The sequence below is a fragment of the Haliotis asinina genome, chromosome 3, assembly GCF_037392515.1.
Source record: "Haliotis asinina isolate JCU_RB_2024 chromosome 3, JCU_Hal_asi_v2, whole genome shotgun sequence".
In the NCBI taxonomy this organism is placed as follows: domain Eukaryota; kingdom Metazoa; phylum Mollusca; class Gastropoda; order Lepetellida; family Haliotidae; genus Haliotis; species Haliotis asinina.
The window spans coordinates 85721537-85745269 of record NC_090282.1 but is presented as its reverse complement, the minus strand read 5'-3'; the positions used below and the strand labels follow the sequence as shown (position 1 = coordinate 85745269).

Sequence of the window (23733 nt, the reverse complement as noted above, 5' to 3'; positions counted from 1 at the left end):
TACGTTGAATACGTAGTATTTCCAATGTGGATCTCGGTACGGTTCAGATTTCAATAACTTCCTTCCTACAGATGGCTTCCGGTGTTAGTCAGGACGTTCCCCCTACGCTGTACGAATGTTCAATACATGCGTATTTTAAGGCAGACGGACCACCCACAGATTTTGGTCTAATTTCTATTATAATGTGCGTTTGTTGATGTGTCTGCACGTCTGTATACAGTTACAATACAACATGTTCCAAGTTACAGACATATGGCCTTAATCGAGACTGAATGCTTCTTTAATTAAATGTTGATTAAATTAAATTATGCGGAAGAAGAAGAAGAAGGAAACCCGTTCAGAACATTCTGCAAGATGCTTTTCACATATATTTGTCACTGGTGACTACAGTGTGGAGATATGTGAATGTGTCTCTACAGATATTCCGCCTCCATACCTCAATAATACGACCAACAGAACGTGCACAATGTGTAAAGCCTGTATTGAGTCATGATCACGTGTTTAAGTATAGGAAGAGATGTGCACCTTGACATTTGATAGAAAATTCCGCTGCTCGCTGCTTCCCCGACAAATAATTGTTGTTGCGAAAACTTGAGAGAGTGGTTTTATTTTCATTTTGAAAAAAAAAACGCTTTTGGTTTGACTGTTTAGTTCTATCTTGCCGAGCGAGTACAATCCTTGAACTTTGGAAAAAATAAGACATTATAACGGGGATGGAATTGTAATTGGGATGAATTGTGTCCACGAATGTGTATACAACAAGTCGTGTTATGTTTGGGAATAGACATGCGATCAAGGGGATTTCAAAGCGAACGAAAGGAGGGAACATTAGAAGATATCGATCAAAAATACATTCACTTTAAAGTGAATAAATCACTTTATCCTAAACACATACAACATTAGGTCAAAACAACTTTATGTTGATCACATGAAACAGGGTGCTGTATGAGTTGGAGAGTTGTTCTCTCCTCACGAGTCACCTGTTTGTAATTCCACCGTATAGAATGAGAAATCATCTGATGCATACAGCAGGAATCCTTTATATCTCCAGTTAATGTCAAACACATGCACACTACCCAGCAGTCACGGAGCTGCAATGCTGTGTTGTAATGCACCTGTGTCCAGTGGAGTGAGTGATAAATGAAGGATGCTCCTAGTCCTCGCCTAGATCTATTTAAAACTGCTTCTTGGTACTGAACAGAAACACACACAAACAAACACATACACACACACACACACGTACACACACACACGTACACGCACACACATGTTCCATGTTCGACAGAAGGTTAATGAATATGCCATATTCCACAATCTTGCTTTTACCAGGCTGTAGCCGTACTCTACAGTTCACATTGGCTGTGTAACTGGGTTATCAATTTCAACCAAAATAAGGCACTTTGAAAACCCTGTGCGTACATTTGTCTATGAGCACTTCACTAAAATAGTTTCACCAAGACCTTCCCATGAGATTCCGTCATTATAAAATTAATTACGTTTGAATTATTCAAAGCTCGGAAATGTAGTCATCTCCTGAATGTAGTTGAGACAAAGCCTGGCCTGTCAGCCTACTTGACACTGGGGTCATGTTTGGGGTCCGGCCGTCAGTCCGCCTGAAGTCATTCAATACGTAGTGACATTGTAACGTTTCCTAGAGAAGCGTCGGTGGCGGCGTGGATTCATTCATAACTTTATTGAATCCTCCTGCCGTGGGAACATGGCATCACGTGGTACACGATACTGCCCGACTATTGGTCAGCAGGATGGAGGAGGCAGATGAATCATGTAAATAGGTTCCATATATGGCCAAAGCGCCGGGGTTTGAGGTTGGTCGCATCCTGTCCCATGACAACACCGGGGTGCTGTTACGATAGCGATGGCGTAAGCGGAGGAGGAGAGAGACTATAAAGGCAGTCTGAGACTGCTACCCTGCAGGAATCTTCCCCTGACTAGTCACTAAGGAACCAGTGTGGACCTGACAGAACCACAGTCAAGATGTTTCTCGCTGAACTTGCTATGGCAACTCTGGTAAGGCTTGTCCAAGCATTATGCAGTCTTTCTTACGTAACACTGATTCTGTTGCATAACTATAACTAAAGTATAGCATAGCATACATTTGAAAGATATATTTGATGACGCTGATTATTGTATCTCATTGTGGAGAATATTAGAACGAGTTAGGATGTAATATTCACATGGCTTTCATATCTATAAAGCTTCATAAAGACGAGGCATTAACTTGTCGCATATAATAAAGCCTTATTTTATATTTCAGATGGTGTCATTTGTATCTTCAAGGCCATGTAAGTATACGTAACTAGATAAGCATCGCTATACCTGAACATATTGTCATTCTTCAGTGTAACCTTTCAACATTTCCAGTTCCTGAAACATAAATGCCTACATCATTTCATTCAGAATTTCAATTGCGTTATTCTGATGTTAACATAAAAGAGTTCAATGAAAATGTTTACTGGGTTTATAGACAACGAAACAAATATACTGCGTACATTCCTAGTTAGCATAACATGTTCCTTGTGCAATATTCGAGCCTTAATAAGAAACACAAACTTCAAAATATATATTTGATTTAATAGTAGTTATTAGTAAATCTTTATGATTTTCTTTCTCTTTTAGCGGTGATTGACTGCGGCGGTAAAGCAGCAGACATCGTGTTTGTGGTGGATACATCGAGATCGATATGGCCGCCAGATTTCAACAGACACGTGCTTCCTTTCGTCAGTGACGTTGTCGGCATGTTTGACGTGGGGCCAGGTGAAAAACAAACACGCGTTGGGATGATCACATTCGGAAACACATACCATCACCAGTTCCACCTGAAGGACTACCAGGACAAGGAATCAGTCACAAAGAAAATCCTCAACACACCATTCAGGGGAGGCAACACCAAGACGGATGCAGCTCTAGACTATGTGAGGAATGTCATGTTTGCACCTGAGAACGGTGCTCGTGAAGGAGTCACCCACATAGCTGTTGTTCTCACAGATGGTGAATCAGACAACACAGAATTGACCAATGTGGCTGCATCCCTAGCTAAGAAGGCTGGAATCCAGATCTTTGCTATCGGCGTTGGGCATCGTGTTGTATATTCCGAACTGAGGAATATTGCTTCTGAACCTGATAGTCAGTATATGTTCCATGTTGGAAACTTCCGGGCTCTCGACAGTATCAAAGATAACCTTGCAATTCGTACATGTGCAGGTGAGTGATGTATTCAGAGTTTGTTTGATACAATGTATATTGATGTACACGGTCTCCATGCTGAACATGCTTTTAATATCGCATATTACCATGTATTTTGAAATTACTCAATATAGTTTTAAGCGTTATGTATGGACATTCTAACAACCTTTTCTGCCTATAGCAACGACTAAGGCTCCCTCTACGACAGAGCGCCTGACAACACCAATCACTACTACCACCACAACTACCACAACGACACCATCAACGACAACAACAACAACGACGACTACGACGACAAAACCATCAACAACCAGTACTGCACCTACAACTACTGCTGAACCAACTACAGGCACCACCACCACAACAACCATTAGAGCATCACCATACACGTTTCCTCCACGGACACCAGCCAAGATTGGCGCAGCTACAACATCAGCTCCACAAACGTCAACAACTGAACGACTGAGTGGCGATGAGGGTCGCCCAGACACCGACGTCGAACCTGATGGTAAATATTGGTATTTCTGTTTGTCATTTATGCATTTGGCAGTTAGAATGACATATTTCTTGTAGGCCGGCTTGACAGAAATATTACAAGAGAAACCGTGCGAAATAGCACCTATATGGATAGAATGTTATGCTTTTGAGGGGCATATTTCATTTACGATCTGTTTTTAAGAAGCTGTCGAGTTCAACAAGGAATAATGATGTAAATTATCCATGTGAATATACAGACTTAAATTCTAACACTAGATAATTGATAACGTAGTAACACCTGAGACCTATTTACGGACACAGCGTCACGCACACTGGAATGAAATATATTATATTGCAATAGTTTATGGCAATATAGTTGGAGCTGCCGAAAACTGAAGAAAATCTATCCCTCCCTCCTTATTTCAGACTGCAAGAGCAAACCTGCCGACATATATTTTATTCTGGATGTGTCCGCTAGTCTGTACATCAAACACTTTAATGAAAAGGTCATCCCCTTTGTCTACGACGCCGTCAAGGACTTCGACATCAGCCCCACCCACACTCGTGTCGGTCTTGTCACCTTCGCCGACAACGTCACATCTGTCTTCGGACTGGACACGTATAAAACCAAGGACGAACTTCAGAAGGCTATATCCGCCAACAACATCGTATACACCGGTGGTCTGTACACGAACACAGCTGACGCCATAGCTCACGTCAGAGAGGTTGGCTTTGCTCGCAACGTTGCTCGGAAAGGAGTCACCAAGATGGCGGTCGTTGTAACAGATGGCATGTCATTCGATCCATTGTTGACAGCAAAGGAAGCTAAGCTCACCAAGGATTCTGGAATCTTCATGTTTGCTATTGGTGTTGGTCCAAGCATTAACCCAGCAGAGATGAAAGTTATTGCCAGTCATCCCGAGGAACAGTTTGTTTTCCATGTCACTCATTTTGACGCCCTGGCTGGAGTGACAGATATTCTGAAGGAGAAGACATGCCGACTAAAGGGAGCGAATACTATCGTCTTTGATCCTGAAAGTGAGTATCAGTTCGTTCCTAAAGCATTAACTTGTATTTCCATACACATAACTATATCCGAAGGATATAACAGGTGCAAACAGTTTCCATTTTTGAATGTTTCCAGTCAAAGGAAATGTCAAACCGTCATCCACTTAAAGTAAGGCAATTCTAATCTCGACAAAATTGACACTTTCAATCATTTTTAATAAAAATTATCATTTTTCCAGACTGCGTCATTGATCCCACTGACATCATGTTTGTCTTCGAGTCCGCCTCTAAACTTCCATCAAGCCGTAGCATCATGAGAACAGTAATCACCAACTTTGCTGAGAAATTGAAGGTGAAGGCCGAGCAGGTGCGTGTTGGGTCACTGACTGATCCTTGTCCTGCAGAGGAGGACCTATCCTTCATCAGCCTCGAGGCATTTAAGCAAAAGGTCAATACCATTGTACATAACACAGAGGGAGAGATGCATCGTCTTATCAGCACCTTGAGGACAGAAGAGTTCAAGGAAAAATCCGCACGTCGTCAAGTGGCAGTGCTGTTCTTGGACGAGAACACTCGAAAAGCAGGCTTGGTAGTGCGTCAGGCAATGAAACTGAAGAAAGAAGGTGTGGAGGTTTATGTCGTTGCCGTAGGAGATGTCTCTGAGTACATGGTAACAGGATCAGCTTCTGAACTCCTCATAGATCACGTGATACGGCTCCAGAGTTATCCTCATCTCAAATCAGTGAAACTGAACAAGCTTTGGAACATTTGTGCAGGTAAATATTGACCCCCGACAGCAATGTAATATGATATGGAATTCCAAAGTTAAGTATGACGTTGACAATCGATCCTGTCAAAATTATTCTTTCAAGCAATGATTTGTTTTAATTTCAGAAGCTGAATCAAAGCAACCGAAGCAGTAGGTGTCAATGACACTTATCCAAGGTTAAAAGGAATCCTTGACTATGATGGCGCTCGTAACATTCCCATGGAGTTCTGAGGATCTCATTCCAAGGTTGTGATATCTCTGATCTCTAGCACGCAGGGTCTTCTTGGCCCTTCTAGCGTTCAGCCAGGGTATGCCGTACTGTGTCGAGACATTCTGAATGTACTTAATACCCGCAATGTGGACGCGTAACATGTTCCTCTATATGGCGATGATACTCATATTTGTTTCAAACGTCATTGTGTTTTCTGGTGAGTTTGTTCAGTTTCGTATATTTTCGAAAAGAGAGACTCCAACTTCCATATCTGACTGGTACTCTACATTCACATTCATAGGGTAATGTCCCTTTGTTCATGTTTGAAGTGACCTGCTGGGATCATGTGTTCATTTGCTTCAAAAGAGCAGTGTCAATTGTAAAACTGTTTTTGTCCATTGGTCCATTGGTGTTTTCCAGTGTAAACGCAGACTCTCCTCTTGCCTAGGTGTGTTATGATGTCAGTGTTACATAACAGCGTACCAATAGCAAGATGTGCTACAAGAACGATGCTCATCCCTGTTGTCAGCTGCATGCTATCACGTCAATATACATCCCTGCGAATCTAGTTGGAACCCATGCTGTTTCATTGTGATGATCCATTGGCCAAGCCTTTGTTGCAAAGCAAATGCTCTTATGTATGAATCTATTTGATCGATCTAATCGATCTATCTACATATTACCTTCATGAGTATATATTTGTGACAGTCATACAGAGTGATTTGTATAATTTTCATATTTTCTCTTACAATAAAATATATTAACATTTGATATGTGTTTGTGATCACAGAATGTGTTATAAAGTATTTACATGGATGCATCATAATGTACGATTTCCATCATCACGTGGCAAGATGGTGGCACGTTCACACAAACGTAACATTTTTTTATTTAAGGGTGTGGCACTCATACATGGCCATATCATATAGTTAAGACTCCAGTGGTAATGCAAGAAGGGGTGTGGCACCCACACATGGACACATCATATAGTGAGACTCCAGTGGTAATGTGAGAAGGGGTGTGGCAAACACACACGGACATATCATATAGTGAGACTCCAGTGGTAATGTGAGATGGGGTGTGGCACCCACACATGGACATATCATATAGTTAGACTCCAGTGGTAATGTGAGATGGGTTGTGGCACCCACACATGGACATATGATGTAGTGAGACTCCAGTGGTAATGTGAGATGGGGTGTGGCAAACACACATGGACATATCATATAGTGAGACTCCAGTGGTAATGTGAGATGGGTTGTGGCACCCACACATGGACACATCATGTAGTGAGACTCCAGTGGTAATGTGAGATGGGGTGTGGCAAACACACACGGACATATCATGTAGTGAGACTCCAGTGGTAATGTGAGATGGGGTGTGGCACCCACACATGGACATATCATATAGTGAGACTCCAGTGGTAATGTGAGATGGGTTGTGGCAAACACACACGGACATATCATGTAGTGAGACTCCAGTGGTAATGTGAGATGGGGTGTGGCACCCACACATGGACATATCATATAGTGAGACTCCAGTGGTAATGTGAGATGGGTTGTGGCACCCACACATGGACATATCATGTAGTGAGACTCCAGTGGTAATGTGAGATGGGGTGTGGCACCCACACATGGACATATCATGTAGTGAGACTCCAGTGGTAATGTGAGATGGGGTGTGGCAAACACACACGGACATATCATATAGTGAGACTCCAGTGGTAATGTGAGATGGGGTGTGGCACCCACACATGGACATATCATATAGTGAGACTCCAGTGGTAATGTGAGATGGGGTGTGGCAAACACACACGGACATATCATACATAGTTAGAGTCCAGTGGTAATGTCAAAAAGGGGTGTGGCATCCACTCATGGACATATCATGTAGTGAGACTCTAGTGGTAATGTGAGATGGGGTGTGGCAAACACACACGGACATATCATGTAGTGAGACTCCAGTGGTAATGTGAGATGGGGTGTGGCAAACACACACGGACATATCATACATAGTTAGAGTCCAGTGGTAATGTCAAAAAGGGGTGTGGCATCCACTCATGGACATATCATGTAGTGAGGCTCCAGTGGTAATGTGAGATGGGTTGTGGCAAACACACACGGACATATCATGTAGTGAGACTCCAGTGGTAATGTGAGATGGGTTGTGGCACCCACACATGAGACATATCATGTAGTGAGACTCCAGTGGTAATGTGAGATGGGGTGTGGCAAACACACATGGACATATCATATAGTGAGACTCCAGTGGTAATGTGAGATGGGGTGTGGCAAACACACACGGACATATCATATAGTGAGACTCCAGTGGTAATGTGAGATGGGGTGTGGCACCCACACATGGACATATCATGTAGTGAGACTCCAGTGGTAATGTGAGATGGGGTGTGGCACCCACACATGGACATATCATGTAGTGGGACTCCAGTGGTAATGTGAGATGGGTTGTGGCACCCACACATGGACACATCATATAGTGAGACTCCAGTGGTAATGTGAGATGGGTTGTGGCACCCACACATGAGACATATCATGTAGTGAGACTCCAGTGGTAATGTGAGATGGGGTGTGGCAAACACACATGGACATATCATATAGTTAGACTCCAGTGGTAATGTGAGATGGGGTGTGGCAAACACACACGGACATATCATATAGTGAGACTCCAGTGGTAATGTGAGATGGGGTGTGGCACCCACACATGGACATATCATGTAGTGAGACTCCAGTGGTAATGTGAGATGGGGTGTGGCAAACACACATGGACATATCATATAGTGAGACTCCAGTTTTAATGTGAGAAGGGGTGTTTCGCCTACAGTTAATGGTGTGTCATATCAGGATGTGACCCCAACTCATGAAAGTATATTATGATGTGAGATTCTCATCATACTGTGGTTGGGATTTGACACCCACACACCTAGATATATCACCATTTGCGATTCCCATCATTATTTTAGAGGAAATATTACACCTTGATGAAAGGCTATATCATATTTCGATATATTTGGTTTTTGAAATATTCTAATCACAAGATACAAAACTTGCATGTGTCCAGCCTATTCTATATTAGTTAAGCTGTTTAAAGACGCTATGGAAGCGGTACTCAGTACAACTTGTATGTGTCTGGTGTCTCTCTGTGTGATGTTAATTGTACAATAATAAAACAGTACCATTGGATGCGAGGTGGCAGATTATTGGTTCAACCTATGAAACCAGGATCAAAGCTTGGCTGCGTCCTGTTGGATACCATTCACGGTCACGTGAGCAGAGCGGTGGGAAGTACATAGCGTTGTGGGATAAGTTATGACTGATACACGGCATTTCAGCGCTGTTTTGCCTTTTGTACCCCATTGAATCTGTTTTGGCGCATATTCCGGGAAGGATATACTCTTGCTTTGACGTTGTGCATGATATGAAACTGGATTCTACGTGTGTAGTATTCAAGAGAGGAGTTTTTGCGAACGTGGATGTAGACAATCTATCTACAAGATGTTTCTGGCGAAATCTGTTTTTGCTTTCATACTGGTAAGCAACTTTCGTATGTATATTTCTAAACATTCTAGGAACAGTTTGTTACATTGCAAACACTGAAAAGAGGTTTGGTGACTGCTTTGTGTTGCTACAATGGAACCTTTATGATACTTAAAGACAGGTGAATGTTACAGTTGTCATTGCATTCTTAAATATGTTAGTGTTGTTGCAGACGATGTCCGGTGTGTCGTCTTCTCCATGTAAGTATACATTTTGAGGTTTGGGTTTAGTTATCGACAAATGAGTAATAATGTAAACGCCATTTTGTTCTAATTTCGAGACATGAAGATGGTATGCTTGTTGTAAGAGGGACAATCAGGCTTGAATTGGTAGCCACATGTCATATTATCCCAATCATTGCTTAGATCGTTGCTCATGTTAATCACTGGATTGTCTGGTCCAGACTCGATTATTTACAGAATGCTGCCACCTACTTTGAATATTGGTGAGTGTGGTGTAAAACTAAACTCAGTCACTTTTCTAGTTTCGACTGTCGATTGTCTTCTTTGTTTTAAGATAAAGCAGGTTGTAGGGGTAAAGGAGTTGACATCGTTTTCATCGTGGATGCATCTACTTCAATATGGCCGCCAGATTTCCACAGTCGTGTACTTCCCTTTGTCAGCAACGTGATCAAGCTTTTTGACGTGGGGCCAGGTGAAAAACAAACACGCGTTGGGATGATCACATTCGGAAACACATACCATCACCAGTTCCACCTGAAGGACTATCAGGACAAGGAGTCACTCACAAAGAAAATCCTCAACACACCATTCAGGGGAGGCAACACCAAGGTTAATGAAGCACTAGACTATGTGAGGAAGGTGATGTTTGCACCTGAGAACGGTGCACGTGATAGTGCAAGTGACATTGCTGTTATTCTCACTGATGGCGAATCAGACAACACAGAATTGACCAAAGTGTCTGCATCCCTAGCTAAGAAGGCTGGAATCCAGATCTTTGCTATCGGCGTTGGGCATCGTGTTGTATATTCCGAACTGAGGAATATTGCTTCTGAACCTGATAGTCTGTTCCATGTTGGAAGCTTCCGAGCACTTGACAGTATCAAAGAAATACTGGCTCGACGAACCTGCGCTGGTATGATTTCATATATGTCTTTTTATGTCAACAGTTTAAAATTTCATTGGTGTCTATTTGACAGTTCATTAATTCATACGTGCTTTTGATGGTGCATGGGTCGCTCGGCCCCTCCATATAATTTTAATATCTGTCATATGTCCTACATCCTGTGACATCTGTTTATTGATACCGATTACGTAACGTGTCTCATTTCCTTCAGTTGACTTTGTTGACAATATTTGTACGGTAACTTGTCTTTTTTTCTACCGACAATAGTTGCAATACAAACACGTCACACAACAACAGTCAGCACATCTGAGCCAGCAATCACACCGACCACAGAGCCCAGTACCTACCAACCAGTATCCCCTACGTCGTTCTCCCTACCCCCGAAAACACCACCAGCGACAGAGGAGTCATCAAATGGGAGATTCATTGGTGACGAGAGTCACATAGATTCTGTCAAGAACGGTAAGCATTGTGAGTCATTGTTACCATACCCCTTGGAATTATTTCACGATTTGGGCCTGGATTCTGAAATTTGAAACATGCCATACAATACGTTTCATTCAAGTCCATTCCTTCTTTCAGGATGCAAGACCATACCTGCCGACATATATTTTATTCTGGATGTGTCCGCTAGTCTGTACATCAAACACTTCCAAGGGAAGGTTATCCCCTTTGTCTACGACGCCGTCAAGGACTTCGACATCAACCCCACCCACACTCGTGTCGGTCTTGTCACCTTCGCCACTAACGTCACATCTGTCTTCGGACTGGAAGGCTGCGCAACCCATGACGAACTTCAGAAGGCTATATCCGCCAACAACATCGTATACACCGGTGGTCGCAGAACAAACACAGCTGACGCTATAGCTTACGTCAGAGAAGTTGGCTTTGCTCGCAACGTTGCTCGGAAAGGAGTCACAAAGATTGCCGTGGTTGTGACAGATGGCATGTCATACGATCCATTGTTGACAGCAAAGGAAGCTAAGCTCACCAAGGATTCCGGAATCTTCATGTTTGCTATTGGTCCCAGCTTTGACCCAGTTGAGATGAAAGCTATTGGCAGTCACCCAGAGGAACGGTTTGTTTTCCATGTCAACACTTTAGAAGCCCTGGATCGAATGACAGACATTTTGAAGGAGGAGATGTGCCGACTAAAAGGAGCGAATACAATCATTTTTGATCCTGAAAGTGAGTATGTGTTCGTCCCTAAACACATAACTTGTATTTCCATACGCATCACTACCTCAGAAGGATATAATAGCGGATGGGAACGTTCAGTGAACATTATGGCATGTTCCCAACCAAACAAGATTGGTAGTGGCTCCACCAGTGGACCATTTGTAGGGCATTTTTAATCTCGACAAAATCCTTTTAATATAAACTGGGTATTTGTAATGTCGACGAAATCCTTTTCTATTGTAAACTGTCATTTTTCCAGATTGTGCCATTGGTTCCACTGACATCATGTTTGTCTTCGAGTCCGCCTCTAAACTTCCATCAAGCCGTAGCATCATGAGAACAGTAATCACCAACTTTGCTGAGAAATTGAAGGTGAAGGCCGAGCAGGTGCGTGTTGGGTCACTGACTGATCCTTGTCCTGACGAGGAGGACATTTTCAGCCTCGAGGCATTTATGCAGAAAGTCAACACCATTGTACAGAACACAGAGGGTGAGATGCATCGTCTCATCAACATCCTGAAGATAGTAAGGTTCAACGAAAAGGCAACGTCCGTGCGTCGCCAGGTGGCAGTGCTGTTCTTGGATGAGCACACGCGAAGTGGTGCCTTGGTAGTGCGTCAGGCAAGGGAACTGAAGAAAGAAGGTGTGGAGGTTTATGTCGTTGCCATAGGGGATGTCTCTGAATACATAGTCACAGGATCAGCATCTGAACTCCTCATAGATCACGTGATACGGCTCCAGAGTTATCCTCATCTCAAATCAGTGAAACTGAACAAGCTTTGGAACATTTGTGCAGGTAAATATTGACTTGATACTGTGAATTCACAATGGATCTTACAACGTGATCAAATACAGACACAGGCAATGGGAACCACGCCAGCTGGTGCTTGGTTCATATGTCTGGTTTATTGAACAACGCCACGATGTTGACAAGCTGGCTTGATTGATTCTGGATGAGAATGTCCTTTTCGGCCATTCGTTTATCCAAATTCAATTTAATATCTTGCATCAGCATTCACCCTAACGAAGTCCATATACATATACGTACGAAGGCACATTCTTTACCGTTTCGTTTTCTATTTGCAGATGCTGAGATGAGCAAACATGGTTGATCTGCTGCTGGCGACTTCTACCCATGCCAAAATGCTCAGGCGCTGACGTTATGTCAAACATTCAAAACGAGGCCACTAGAGTTATATGTGCATGGCATATGACAGATGTCAGCTTGAACTGCTAATGTATACTCGAACTACTAAATATCGAGCTTTTTTCAAAGCAGCGATGGCATGTGTGCCCACCGATAGATTTGCTGCAGTATGACTGTACCCGTCATTACAAGAGTGTGTGTTACTGCCCATCTCCTTACCCACGTAATATATCTCAGGCAATTTGTACTTGAAATCTTTGGTATGCCTGGTCTTTAATGTGCCCGATGTTGTAGTGACAAGTCACATTATCATTGAAACACCTGCGGTTTTACATTCACCGTTCACTAATATCCTTGTCATAATGCTACGCACCTGCTTTTGGTTGGTATATTAGTAGATGTGAAGGATATGTTCACAGCATCTGTCAGGTCTTACGCCATCAAACAAAACCAAGGAACAGTCCTTTATCTTATAAACCGCTGAGTCGACTGTTTTGAAGCTTGGAGTATTTCTCCATTCATGACAACGCGACAAGGACATCTAGAGAAACGCTCGTAAAATATATGTGGCTAGGAAATGATAACAATGGCACTTCAGAATGAACCACATGTCAGCAACGGGTTCTGAGGCCACCATTCATGTCTTGTTTATATTGTACAACACTGGAACACTAAATCCACGTTTCACATGTAAAACATATGGTATATTATGAAATAGATATTCGTCGATCATTCCAGTTGAGTGTATACTCATCATGACGTCCTGTGTTACAGAGGTGAATCTGTACATGTGTCCGTGGACTGACGTAAACTTCAGCAGATACACTGTTGTCACAAGCGACAGATTCCAGAACTATAGCTCCTCCTATATTAGGGACAAGAAATAGTTTAGAAATGTCGCGGTAAACAAATAGAGAAGTTGTTATCATTAATGTTTGCCTTGCATCGATAACTCAAGCTGATCACTGGATTGTCTGGTTCAGACTCGACTACTGACAGTCCGCCGCCATTAAGCTGGAATACTGCTTGAGAGCGGCGTTAAACAACACACAACGAGTGTCACTAGTTTATGTTCCATACCAAATCACCTAAATAAATGAAACATGATTTGTCGTGAAATGCACATCGATGCTATAAAAATGATGTACTTGAAATGTGTTTGGAATGACCCCGGTATCAAGATCTGTCACATCTATAACTGTTTCGTGGTAATACCATCTGATGCACTGATCTGAAAACCATGATGATATAGATTCTTTAATAGATATAGTTGACGTAAAGTTGCAGTACACCAACAAATACACCTGACAATCTAAGTACATGTTAATATTGCAACATTTAATAGGCATAGCTTAACTGTTGTGAAAGCAATAATACATGTACCACACAGATATATGGTGATGATGTATAGTAGTTTAGCCTTAAACTAGAACAATATCAATGATAACACATCCTGCAAATAGTCAGAAAAAGACGAGTATCCGCTGGATGGATGCCTCACATAGATTATGGTGGCACACACAAGGTCATCCCTTTGTAGTGACCATACATTCTATAGGACAATATATTGAAGTTAAACAACATGGACCTTGCTCCTCGTAATGCACATCTAAGATTTGTCAACAGGGGTAGTCATTAATTCTATTGTTACCATGCTGTCACCTTTAGATATTGTTTGTGAACGTCCTGGGTACTAGTGTTAGATACAAACAGGACACCCGTCCTCACTTTCCATCTCGCTGTGGTTATAAAGGACGAGTGGTCACCTTCTCACTGACGGAGAGTCTGGAGCAGTTAGTGGTGAAATGCCTTTTGTAAATTATTTCATCAATCGGTGTACTTTGAATCAATATCGAAGCAGGGAAGATAAAGATATGAAGCGACATTTTAGTGCACTACTCTAGTAATTTGGGGGTTATGTTATGTAGCATGAAGTCAGGAGAGAGCCTATATGTGTGTCACATATTTAACCCCTTCCATCACAAACAATCCCCATCGTCCAATCAGAAACTACGGTATACGGCCCGACCTACATTTATTAATGGGATTCCTGGCTTTTCGTGCATAGTTGTGTATGTTTTGTGTATAAATAACCATGTTCAATGCCCAAACCCTGGATTCATATTTTGTAACCCAAATAATGAAACTATCGTACCAAACTTCAGATTTTAGAAAATGTGCAACATTTGAAATTGAATCATAAAACGTCAAGCCCAGCCAGTCAATAACTGTCAATTATCCAGCTGAGCAGTTTCCCACGAGTTTATCAGGAGACAAACAGCGTTAGAAGGATCATTGGAAATCGGTGGAGATATCAAATACCTGCATGTAGGGGTCCCTGCGACTTGTTCGCTACAACGACTAAACATACCTGGCACAGACTGAAGGACAGCGCATTTCTCTGATGACTGTGCAGGGAATGTACGATACCATAGATCTAACCGATGTACTTGGTCGTTTTAAAGGGTATTGTCAATTTGTTGAAATAGAAAGGGACCATAGGTACAACATGAGCTGTGGAATTCCGGATTGCCGAGATTATGGTGACAGTTTAGGATACAACATTTACTACTAATTCCGCCATCCCAATTCCAGAATTGTGTTTCTTCGCACACCAATAGAATGGTGGACTGAGTAAAGTAATGACACAGTGCCAAGAATGGTATCAGTTAATCTAACCTACAGATCTGCATTTAGAAATAAACCCAGAAACCATAGTCGATTTCCTATCAGGATACATCTAGAAATTCAAAATGATGGCAGCGTGTGCATCAAACTCTGCGCCAGGTGAGGTGATTTCCAAGGCATTTATGGCAGACATCTGTAAATTTCGCAGTTGTACGCATCACTGACAAATATATATGAACTATATTGTACCACTTGTTTCCGTGTATTATGTGAAGAGTTGACTGCCTCACCTTTACGTAACCACCCTGTAGAATCACTGTTTGACTCCTAACATGACACAGACTGGCATTTACTGTAAAATTCTTATAACTATGGAAAGAAATTATCGTATTGAACTATGGGATTTGTTTCCACACCAACTTAATATTTTCCTGATAAAAATACATGACAATCCTTGACAAGTATCCACTTATGTGACCGGCAACTTGCTCGTATGTATGAGCCTGAGCAGATGACTAATAATTTGAGGCTACGTATTGAAACTAGTGACTGCTAGCAACCTTGTGCGTTATTTCCGGTTACCCTTCGTCTAACTGATAACCACCCACGTGCACAGCGACGTCAGGGTGCAGTGTCCGGCTCCAAGTATTCAAAATGTAATAATATCCTTGAAGCATTCTCTAAATCAATCAGTGCTGTACATACCAATGAGAGGCCATGGGTCTGTGGTACATGCTATTGTCTAACGTGTAGATATATGATCATAGACATATACATACAATGACATGGCCATTTCATTATAACGGTGATCGTACTTGACATTAACAATCAACATCTCTGGATCATGGAATAACCATTTCATAAATATGACGAGAGAAAAGCAATGTGATTTGTTATAGAGACAACAGGCAAAAAGCACTGATAAATGGAAGTTAGATTTCTAAGCACTGCAATTTATGGCTTTGGGAATAAGATACTTGTAGATGCAGTTGGTGATCTTTATTGTATGAAGTAGACACACACGGACACATCTTCTGAGTAAACTACTTTCAAATTTCAACATAACACGTACTGTTAGTAAGAAATAACATTCACTTTTTAACAAATATGACAGATTCTTCGTTTTTTCACTCTTGAAAAACCAATATTACCGCTAAAAAACTGTTATGCTTATATTTGCCCGTCAGACCTAACACCCTAATGCATACGGCACCTTAACTTCTCCAAGTGTCCTGCTCAGACCGTGTGTTTTAGACTGTAGTTTCTTTCAGCTAACAGAAAGAAAGTCTTTCGAACAATCTACAGAGACTGAACGTGATCAACACCTTTGCTTAGTACAATGTACTTATTTTGTCAACAAATATGACAGATTTCCAGATTTGTAACTGATCCCATGAAACCAACATCGCTAATCTCTTCAAAATCACAGAACACGTGTGCTTTTTTCAGATTTAAATGAACATTTCGCCAGCATCCGTACAACGAAATGTCTACAACACGTGCGTCGTTCTTTGAACAATGTGCACAGAGACGTTCATATGTTAATAGTAGTTTTCAGAAGAACATGTCTTCAGAGAATTGTAAGGCCATCCTGTTTGGTTCGTGATATCAGTGTGTAACGGGAAACGTCATCACACTTGCATGAAAATAAAGCATTAGCTAACGCAGGGTGTCCTAGCTGTCTCCTGCTTTCATCTCCTGGACAAAGGGCGAAATTATAGTACTGGACTGGATCAGCTGGAAAAGGGCGAAAGTATACACCACTTTGGACAATCTCATAATTCCCTAAGTCGCAGTCTGTAAGACGAGGGACCTGACGCAAATGCAAGTGCTATTCTATGTCGACTAAACTCGGACTTCTTGTTAACCATGTATTCAACAGTTAACTACGGTGGTAAAGACAGCAACAAAGTTGCTCGGAAATATAAGAAAAACAAGATTTATGGATGACAACTTTTATATTGTGAATAACGCGACGTTTTCGAATATATGCATGCTCCTTCATCAGGTGAATCAGGTGAGTGATGAAGGAGCAAGCTTACGCTCCGAGACGTCGTGTTGTGCACAATAAAGAAATTGACATCTTGCTTTGTTTATGCATTCCACGTCTAAATGCCCTTCAGAGATTTCACTCTGGAATATGACAATACATGTCATGTACAGATATTTTATGTAGTTGTATAGCATGTGTTAGAGTTCAGACTTATGTCTGGAAGATGCCCGCTAGTAAATTGACGTTTGTGCTGAAGATAATGGCGAGTTGATATAGCTGCCAGGTAACACTCCACAGAAATTCAGCAATATTGCGTGAAATGTCTTAACGACGTAGTTTACAGAGCCCTTGACCTCACGGATATCCCCCATTCCCCTTGAACACCACCTTCCGCGTGGGCATTCTGTACCACAGACAGTGTTGGGATTCCTGTAGTTCTCATTCTCCGGGATTCGCAATTTGCATCAGCAGACCTGATTATCTGAAATCATATCAAGCTATACTGGCTAGAAAATTCTATTTTCCCCGAAATGGATAATCTAGATCTGTCTATATATACATCCAGCAGTTTGCCATATGTAATAGCAGTTAAAGTTACCACTTCATCAATGACTTGTTACCAAAATAGTTATAACAGCTGTAATATATGAAATGGCATCAGTGTATGAATGCGTGGTTAATACCTTGCAAGAGTAACGCCGTGCAAGGCGATACTATTAGTACTGAAATTACTTCAACAGTGTGAACATGCTGTACATAATTCATTAGAATAATGTACTCATATAAGACCATGATCTTGCTAATTACCCCATTACAGCAGAGACTAATGAATATTCAGATACACCTCTTTCCAAGACTCGCCCGGTGGACAGTTACAAAGTAACGTTACGTCTTTATTGTTTGCTGCTTGACTTGTTGTAGGTCATTACTGAATACAAACATATTCCGGGAGGAAGCCGTCACGACATCACTGCGTCTTCACTGTGACGCTCTGTGAGGTCATTATTACTGCAATACAACGTTCATGTAGACCCTCATGACGTCATAATGGTGTTTGGAGCAAAACAGAAATCGCGTATTTTCTCTAGGGATATCGGTTTGAATTATAATTTCTGATATCGTGTTCTGTTTGTTTTCTCTCTGTTAAGGAGCCTTTAATTCGACCTTTCTACCCCTACTGAAAATATCAACCTCTGCCATCACTGGTCAGATCTCCTCTAGATATACGGCTGAGAGTCATTTGTGAAGAACAGCGTGGAGACGCATCTGGTGTGGGGATGTTTCCATTGTTTTCTACGACGACTCACTGGCAGCGTTATGGTGTACACCTCTTACAAGAAACAAATACATATCCCCACAATTTAAACTAAGTCTTGTATTATGTAACTGTCGCTGGTGCTTCCTAATTGCTGATAGGAACGAGTATGATGTTCTGTAATACTGTCGCATGTAGCCATTTTTAAGACATAGTCCCATGAAAATCAGCGTTGTGTCAGGTCGATAATGTTACGAATCAGGGAGATTTTGTGACGAACTACTATTTGATCATTGATTACCCTATTCACGGAGGGTTGTTTGTTATAAACTCACCAGTCCCTCGTACCAAACACATTTGCTGTCATGTTATATTCGCTACGCATTTGATAAAAAGGCAATAATAGTCATCCTTAATCGATGCAAATGAATATTTTACGCATACAGTAAGGTTCATTGACATCGCATATATTCCTCATTGAGTAAAAAATGTATCATCACAATGTAATGTAATTATTCATCATTTTGTAAAAGACGCAGAATCTAATCAAGCATTGACTTGTATTCAGTGTATATTTGTCTTTGAGCATACTTTAAACACATGCTGAACAAAAGGAACATGTATCTACTTTCGTATTACGCACAGCAAATCCCCGTGACATACAGGTTTAAATTAAACATTGTCGGGAAGGAAATCACAACATGAGTACTCCGGGTTTCCCGTTAGGGGTGGACCAGACGTCAACATAATTATCTTCACTGCAGTTATCGCCCTTTGATTTCAACATTATATCTGATTCAAACGTAGTGCAAGTGTAGAAAGTGTCACCATCTTTAATAGGAGAAACCAGTTATTTAACATCGTAGGTCGTTATGAATATTTCGACTAAAATCTGCACCAGGTGCTACACCTGTCTCTTTGTTATCATCGCGTTCGTGGTAAGAGTAGGTCACTGGGCGTAACAGCATAGTCTTATTAAGCACGTGTGTTATTGTTAAGCACGTGTGTTTATGTTTAGCACGTGTGGTTTTATTAAACACGTGTGGGCAGAATGAAAACGTAAATACATTGAAGAGAACAAAGTTTCATGAATTAATTTCATTATTCTTCGCAGTTCAAGGATATGAGGAATAATCTACATTGTGATTAACACTCACTGTCGGTATTCACATGTCTTGTATATCCTATAACAGGGCGACAAGACAGAAATCGGTACAGTACCTAGTGTATGTTACCAAGAGATGAGTTATTCAGGTCCAGCATTCCACGCTGTCCATACGGAAGTGGATCTGTTATCAGAATAACCGCGGTTACAATCAGCACTTGACACTGGCCACGTGACCAGCGACCTTTATACGTCTTCGGAAGCTCCCACGCCAAATCCACGCATGTTGAATGAATTGAAGCACCGGACAAGATAGTATATAAGGTCCATGAGATGTCCAGTTCCATGTCTAACCCAGCCAGAGGAAACCTGAGCAGACGATCTGAAGGCAGGAGACATGATGTCCATATCGGCACACATCTTGATCTTGGCGGTGGTAAGTCAAATTTAATGTACACTTTTTATGGCGATACTGTTTCAGATTCAAATTGGATTTAAATAAACACAGTGGTCCACACCAGCGCTTCTTCTACCGGAAACGGCACTCTGATTATAAGATCTGCTATATTTAAGTTTGAATTCTTTTTGAATTTTGTTTTCAAAGGAAGTTTCTTTCTGTTCTTACAGGGCTTCGGTGCAGTTCAATGTCATCTATGTAAGTAAAGTCTTCTCATGGTATCTTGCTCAATAAAACCCACTAAGATTTGCGGTTAGAACTGTCCTTCAGCAAGGAGTCCTTTCGTAAGAGCAGGTCGTTGTTTGTTGATAATGTACCTCGAGTTCCATTATTCGATGTCAAAATACTGGATTGCCTTGTTCTAGATAGACCTCGAGTTTTATAATTCGATGTCAAAATACTGAATTGCCTTGTTCTAGATAGATCCCAGTCAAAAAGCTGCAATATTGCTATTACAGAAAACAATCCCACAGTTTACATATTTTTGCTTTCTCTCCTCAGCACTGAAAACGTGTTCTGGCAAGGCAGCTGATGTTGTGTTTGTGTTGGACACCTCCACAAGCATTTGGGTGTCCGACTTCAACCAGTACGTCCGCCCGTTTGTTCGTGATGTTGTACGTATGTTCGATGTCGGGGCAGCCCCTTCACAGACACGAGTGGGTGTTGTCACCTACAGCGACGAGTACCACCCTCAGTTTGACCTGGGCACCTACCTAACACGTGACTCTCTAGAACAGGCCATCGAAAATATCGTCTTCACTGGAGGTAGTACCTTCACCAGCAAAGCACTTCATTATGTGGCAGATGACATGTTTAGGCTGAAGAACGGGGCAAGATCAGAGGCTACCTCCGTTATTATCCTGGTGACGGACGGAAGGTCACGGTTCCCAACAGTCACTAGGGTCGAGGCTGACCGAGCACGCGTCAAGGGCGCCCACATCTTTGCTATTGGTGTGGGAGAGGATGTTGATGAGAGTGAGCTGCGTGCCATATCGGACAACCCGGACTCTATGTTCATGTTCCATGTCAAAGACTACATGGCTCTACATGGCATCAAGAGACACCTTGCCATTAGAACATGCGAAGGTAACCACAAAGCTTGAGTTCCGAATACGACGTTGTGCATCATAGATGTTTGAGTATAAGTCGTACAGGCATACTTGTGCTACAGTCGTGTATATTGTTATTACCATTATTTTGATCTTGTACTCTAGTTTGAGTGAGCGTAAACACAGCCAAGAGAGATGAATGTGAACTATAGTTTCTTATTGGTTTAGGTTTAAATGACTGTATTTCGTTCACCGCTGTCTTAGTTAGGTGCTGGACCATGTAATAACTGACGGCTTTGCGTTTTCCAGTTATCCCGACCGTACCTGTACCAACTGACGGGCCACAGAACGACATTGATCCGGAGGCCATTAAATGTTAGTATGGGCCACTAAAGTGTGTTCTCAAGGCATCGTTAGTATTAGCTTGCAACATTTGTGTGGAAGGATAGATGGAGATATGTCACAGTCTGAAACACCAACCAGTTATGACTACAGCATCAGAAAATACATTTTGAACTCATAAATGTTTACTCTTAAATACTTCTACGTCTCTATAAACTTAAGGGGGATGATATAGAGGTTTACTAAACTGTACCCAACATTTCTTGTTGACAGATTGTGGAGGGAAACCAGCAGACGTTTTCTTCCTCTTGGACGTTTCCTCTAGCGTCTGGATAAAGAACTTCAGGACAAAGGTTCTACCCTTTGTCAGAGACATGGTCTCTATCTTTGACATTGGATCAACGAAGACTCGCATTGGCCTAGTAACATTCTCCAACAAAACTACCCCAATCTTTTCTCTCAACCACTTCAACAACCGCGAGCAACTCAAGCAAGCACTGAACCCTGAACGAGTGCGCTACACTGGTGGGCAGACCTACACGTCTTCAGCTCTCGCTTATGTCAGAGATTACGGATTCGCGCCAAATATCGCGAGACCAGGTGTCGCCCAGGTAATCATCCTCGTCACCGATGGCATTTCCTACGACCCAGCCCTGACTGCTGCAGAGGCTGAGAAGGCAAAGAAGAAGGGGATGTACATCTTCGCCATCGGCGTTGGGCCCAGCATAGATTACAAAGAACTGAGAGACGTGAGCAGTGACCCCGATGAACGCTTCGTCTTCACTGTAACCAATTTTGCTGCTTTGTCCAGCATCAGAAACATCCTGGCCATCCAGACATGCCGAGTTGAGCCAACCCAACCACCGCCTGCCGACATCAGCAGTATGTACATACTCTCATTCATTCCTCTCAGTACAAGGTTTGCCCCGTACTGTAGAGTTGCGTCCCTTGTCCATGCCAGAAATCTGTGATCGTTGGTAAAGTGGTAATGAGCACCAGCTTTAGGAGCCACGTCGTCATATATCAGAAATATCGTTCAAATCTACCTAAACCCCAGTTCACTCAGTGGAGAAGGCATGCCCTTTGAGTATTATATGTGTATACACAGTTTGTCATTGTATTATCTTAAATACATAGTCTGCTCATAGGTGTATAAATTTCGTTTAGAAAGGTGTAGTAAAGGATACAAGTGAAAATATTGTCAATAATATATTTTTGTTTATTTTCAGTTTGTAACATCGATTCTTCCGATATATATTTCGTCTTTGAATCGGACCCCAAGACAATCGAGGAACGGAAACAGTTCCGTTCTAACGTTATTAAACTGGTCAAGAACACATTCTCCAGCAACAGGGGCATCCGTATCTCCGCCATCACCGACCCTTGTATCGGGGATCGCGACATTCCTTTCACCACACTTCTCGACTTCAAATTCAGGTTTGGTTCAACGCCAGTACCTCCTAAAACGAAGATGCATGATCTCATCAACAAACTGAAGGATCAGGCTGTGGAAACACACAGGAGAACTCGTCGTTCACGACAGGTAGGAGTTATCTTCCTTGACGAGAAGACAACAAATTTAATGGACGTCGTTATGGAAGCTAGACGGGCACAGGACATGGGTGTGGAACTTTATGTTGTTGCTATTGGTAGCTTGCAGAGTCGGATCATCGATATGATTGGATCAAGCCCAGCACGTGATCACGTGGTGATGTTTGAAAGTTATGACGACCTGCACACGCTCAATGATGTGTTGGGGAAGAAGATGTGTTAATACTCTCGTACATGCATTCAAATGCTGACCTACAATTGATGATCTCAGTAAACTGCACAATGTTTCCTTTACATAATACCCATACATTGTGTATTGTTATCGTGCTGGACGCGAAATAACGTGACTGTATTTTTGTCTCAGATTAAAAAAAATTCATCCACGCTGTATTTTATTCAGTCTTTATGTTTGAATTGTTTAGATAATTGTCAACGCGTGTCTGTAGTCATCGGCTCGTGGTGAATTACCTCATGATATTGATGAACATTACATTGACGAAGACAAATGAATACGTTGATGAAGACGAAGGCATAGTTTAGTTGTTAAACTTCTTTAGTTGGTTTCACAAGACATTACAAACAAGTATACATGAATGAGATGAGCGGACTTCCTGCTCAACCCCCAGGGCCTTTCCTGCGAGCGACATAATCCTGCTCGCGGTCGTCCCTGCAAAGACAGCCGGAATGCCGGTCTCCACACTCACATCTCAGTATAGTT

At 42.0% G+C, this 23733-nt stretch overlaps 1 protein-coding gene across 1 annotated transcript; it reads left to right on the top strand.

Annotated features, from left to right (window-relative positions):
• Nucleotides 1-1933: 1933 nt before the first annotated feature.
• Nucleotides 1934-23395, top strand: LOC137279110 (collagen alpha-3(VI) chain-like). The gene is made up of 18 exons (XM_067811586.1): nucleotides 1934-2028; nucleotides 2276-2303; nucleotides 2638-3222; nucleotides 3386-3712; nucleotides 4108-4719; nucleotides 4929-5469; nucleotides 9130-9217; nucleotides 9396-9423; nucleotides 9740-10318; nucleotides 10577-10771; nucleotides 10892-11497; nucleotides 11748-12284; nucleotides 19994-20052; nucleotides 20244-20271; nucleotides 20575-21159; nucleotides 21432-21497; nucleotides 21738-22346; nucleotides 22694-23395. Exons 1-18 carry the CDS (start codon nucleotides 1996-1998, stop codon nucleotides 23236-23238), a joined length of 6051 nt encoding a protein of 2016 aa, XP_067667687.1. The 5' UTR covers nucleotides 1934-1995; the 3' UTR covers nucleotides 23239-23395.
• The last annotated feature ends 338 nt before the right edge of the window (nucleotides 23396-23733 follow it).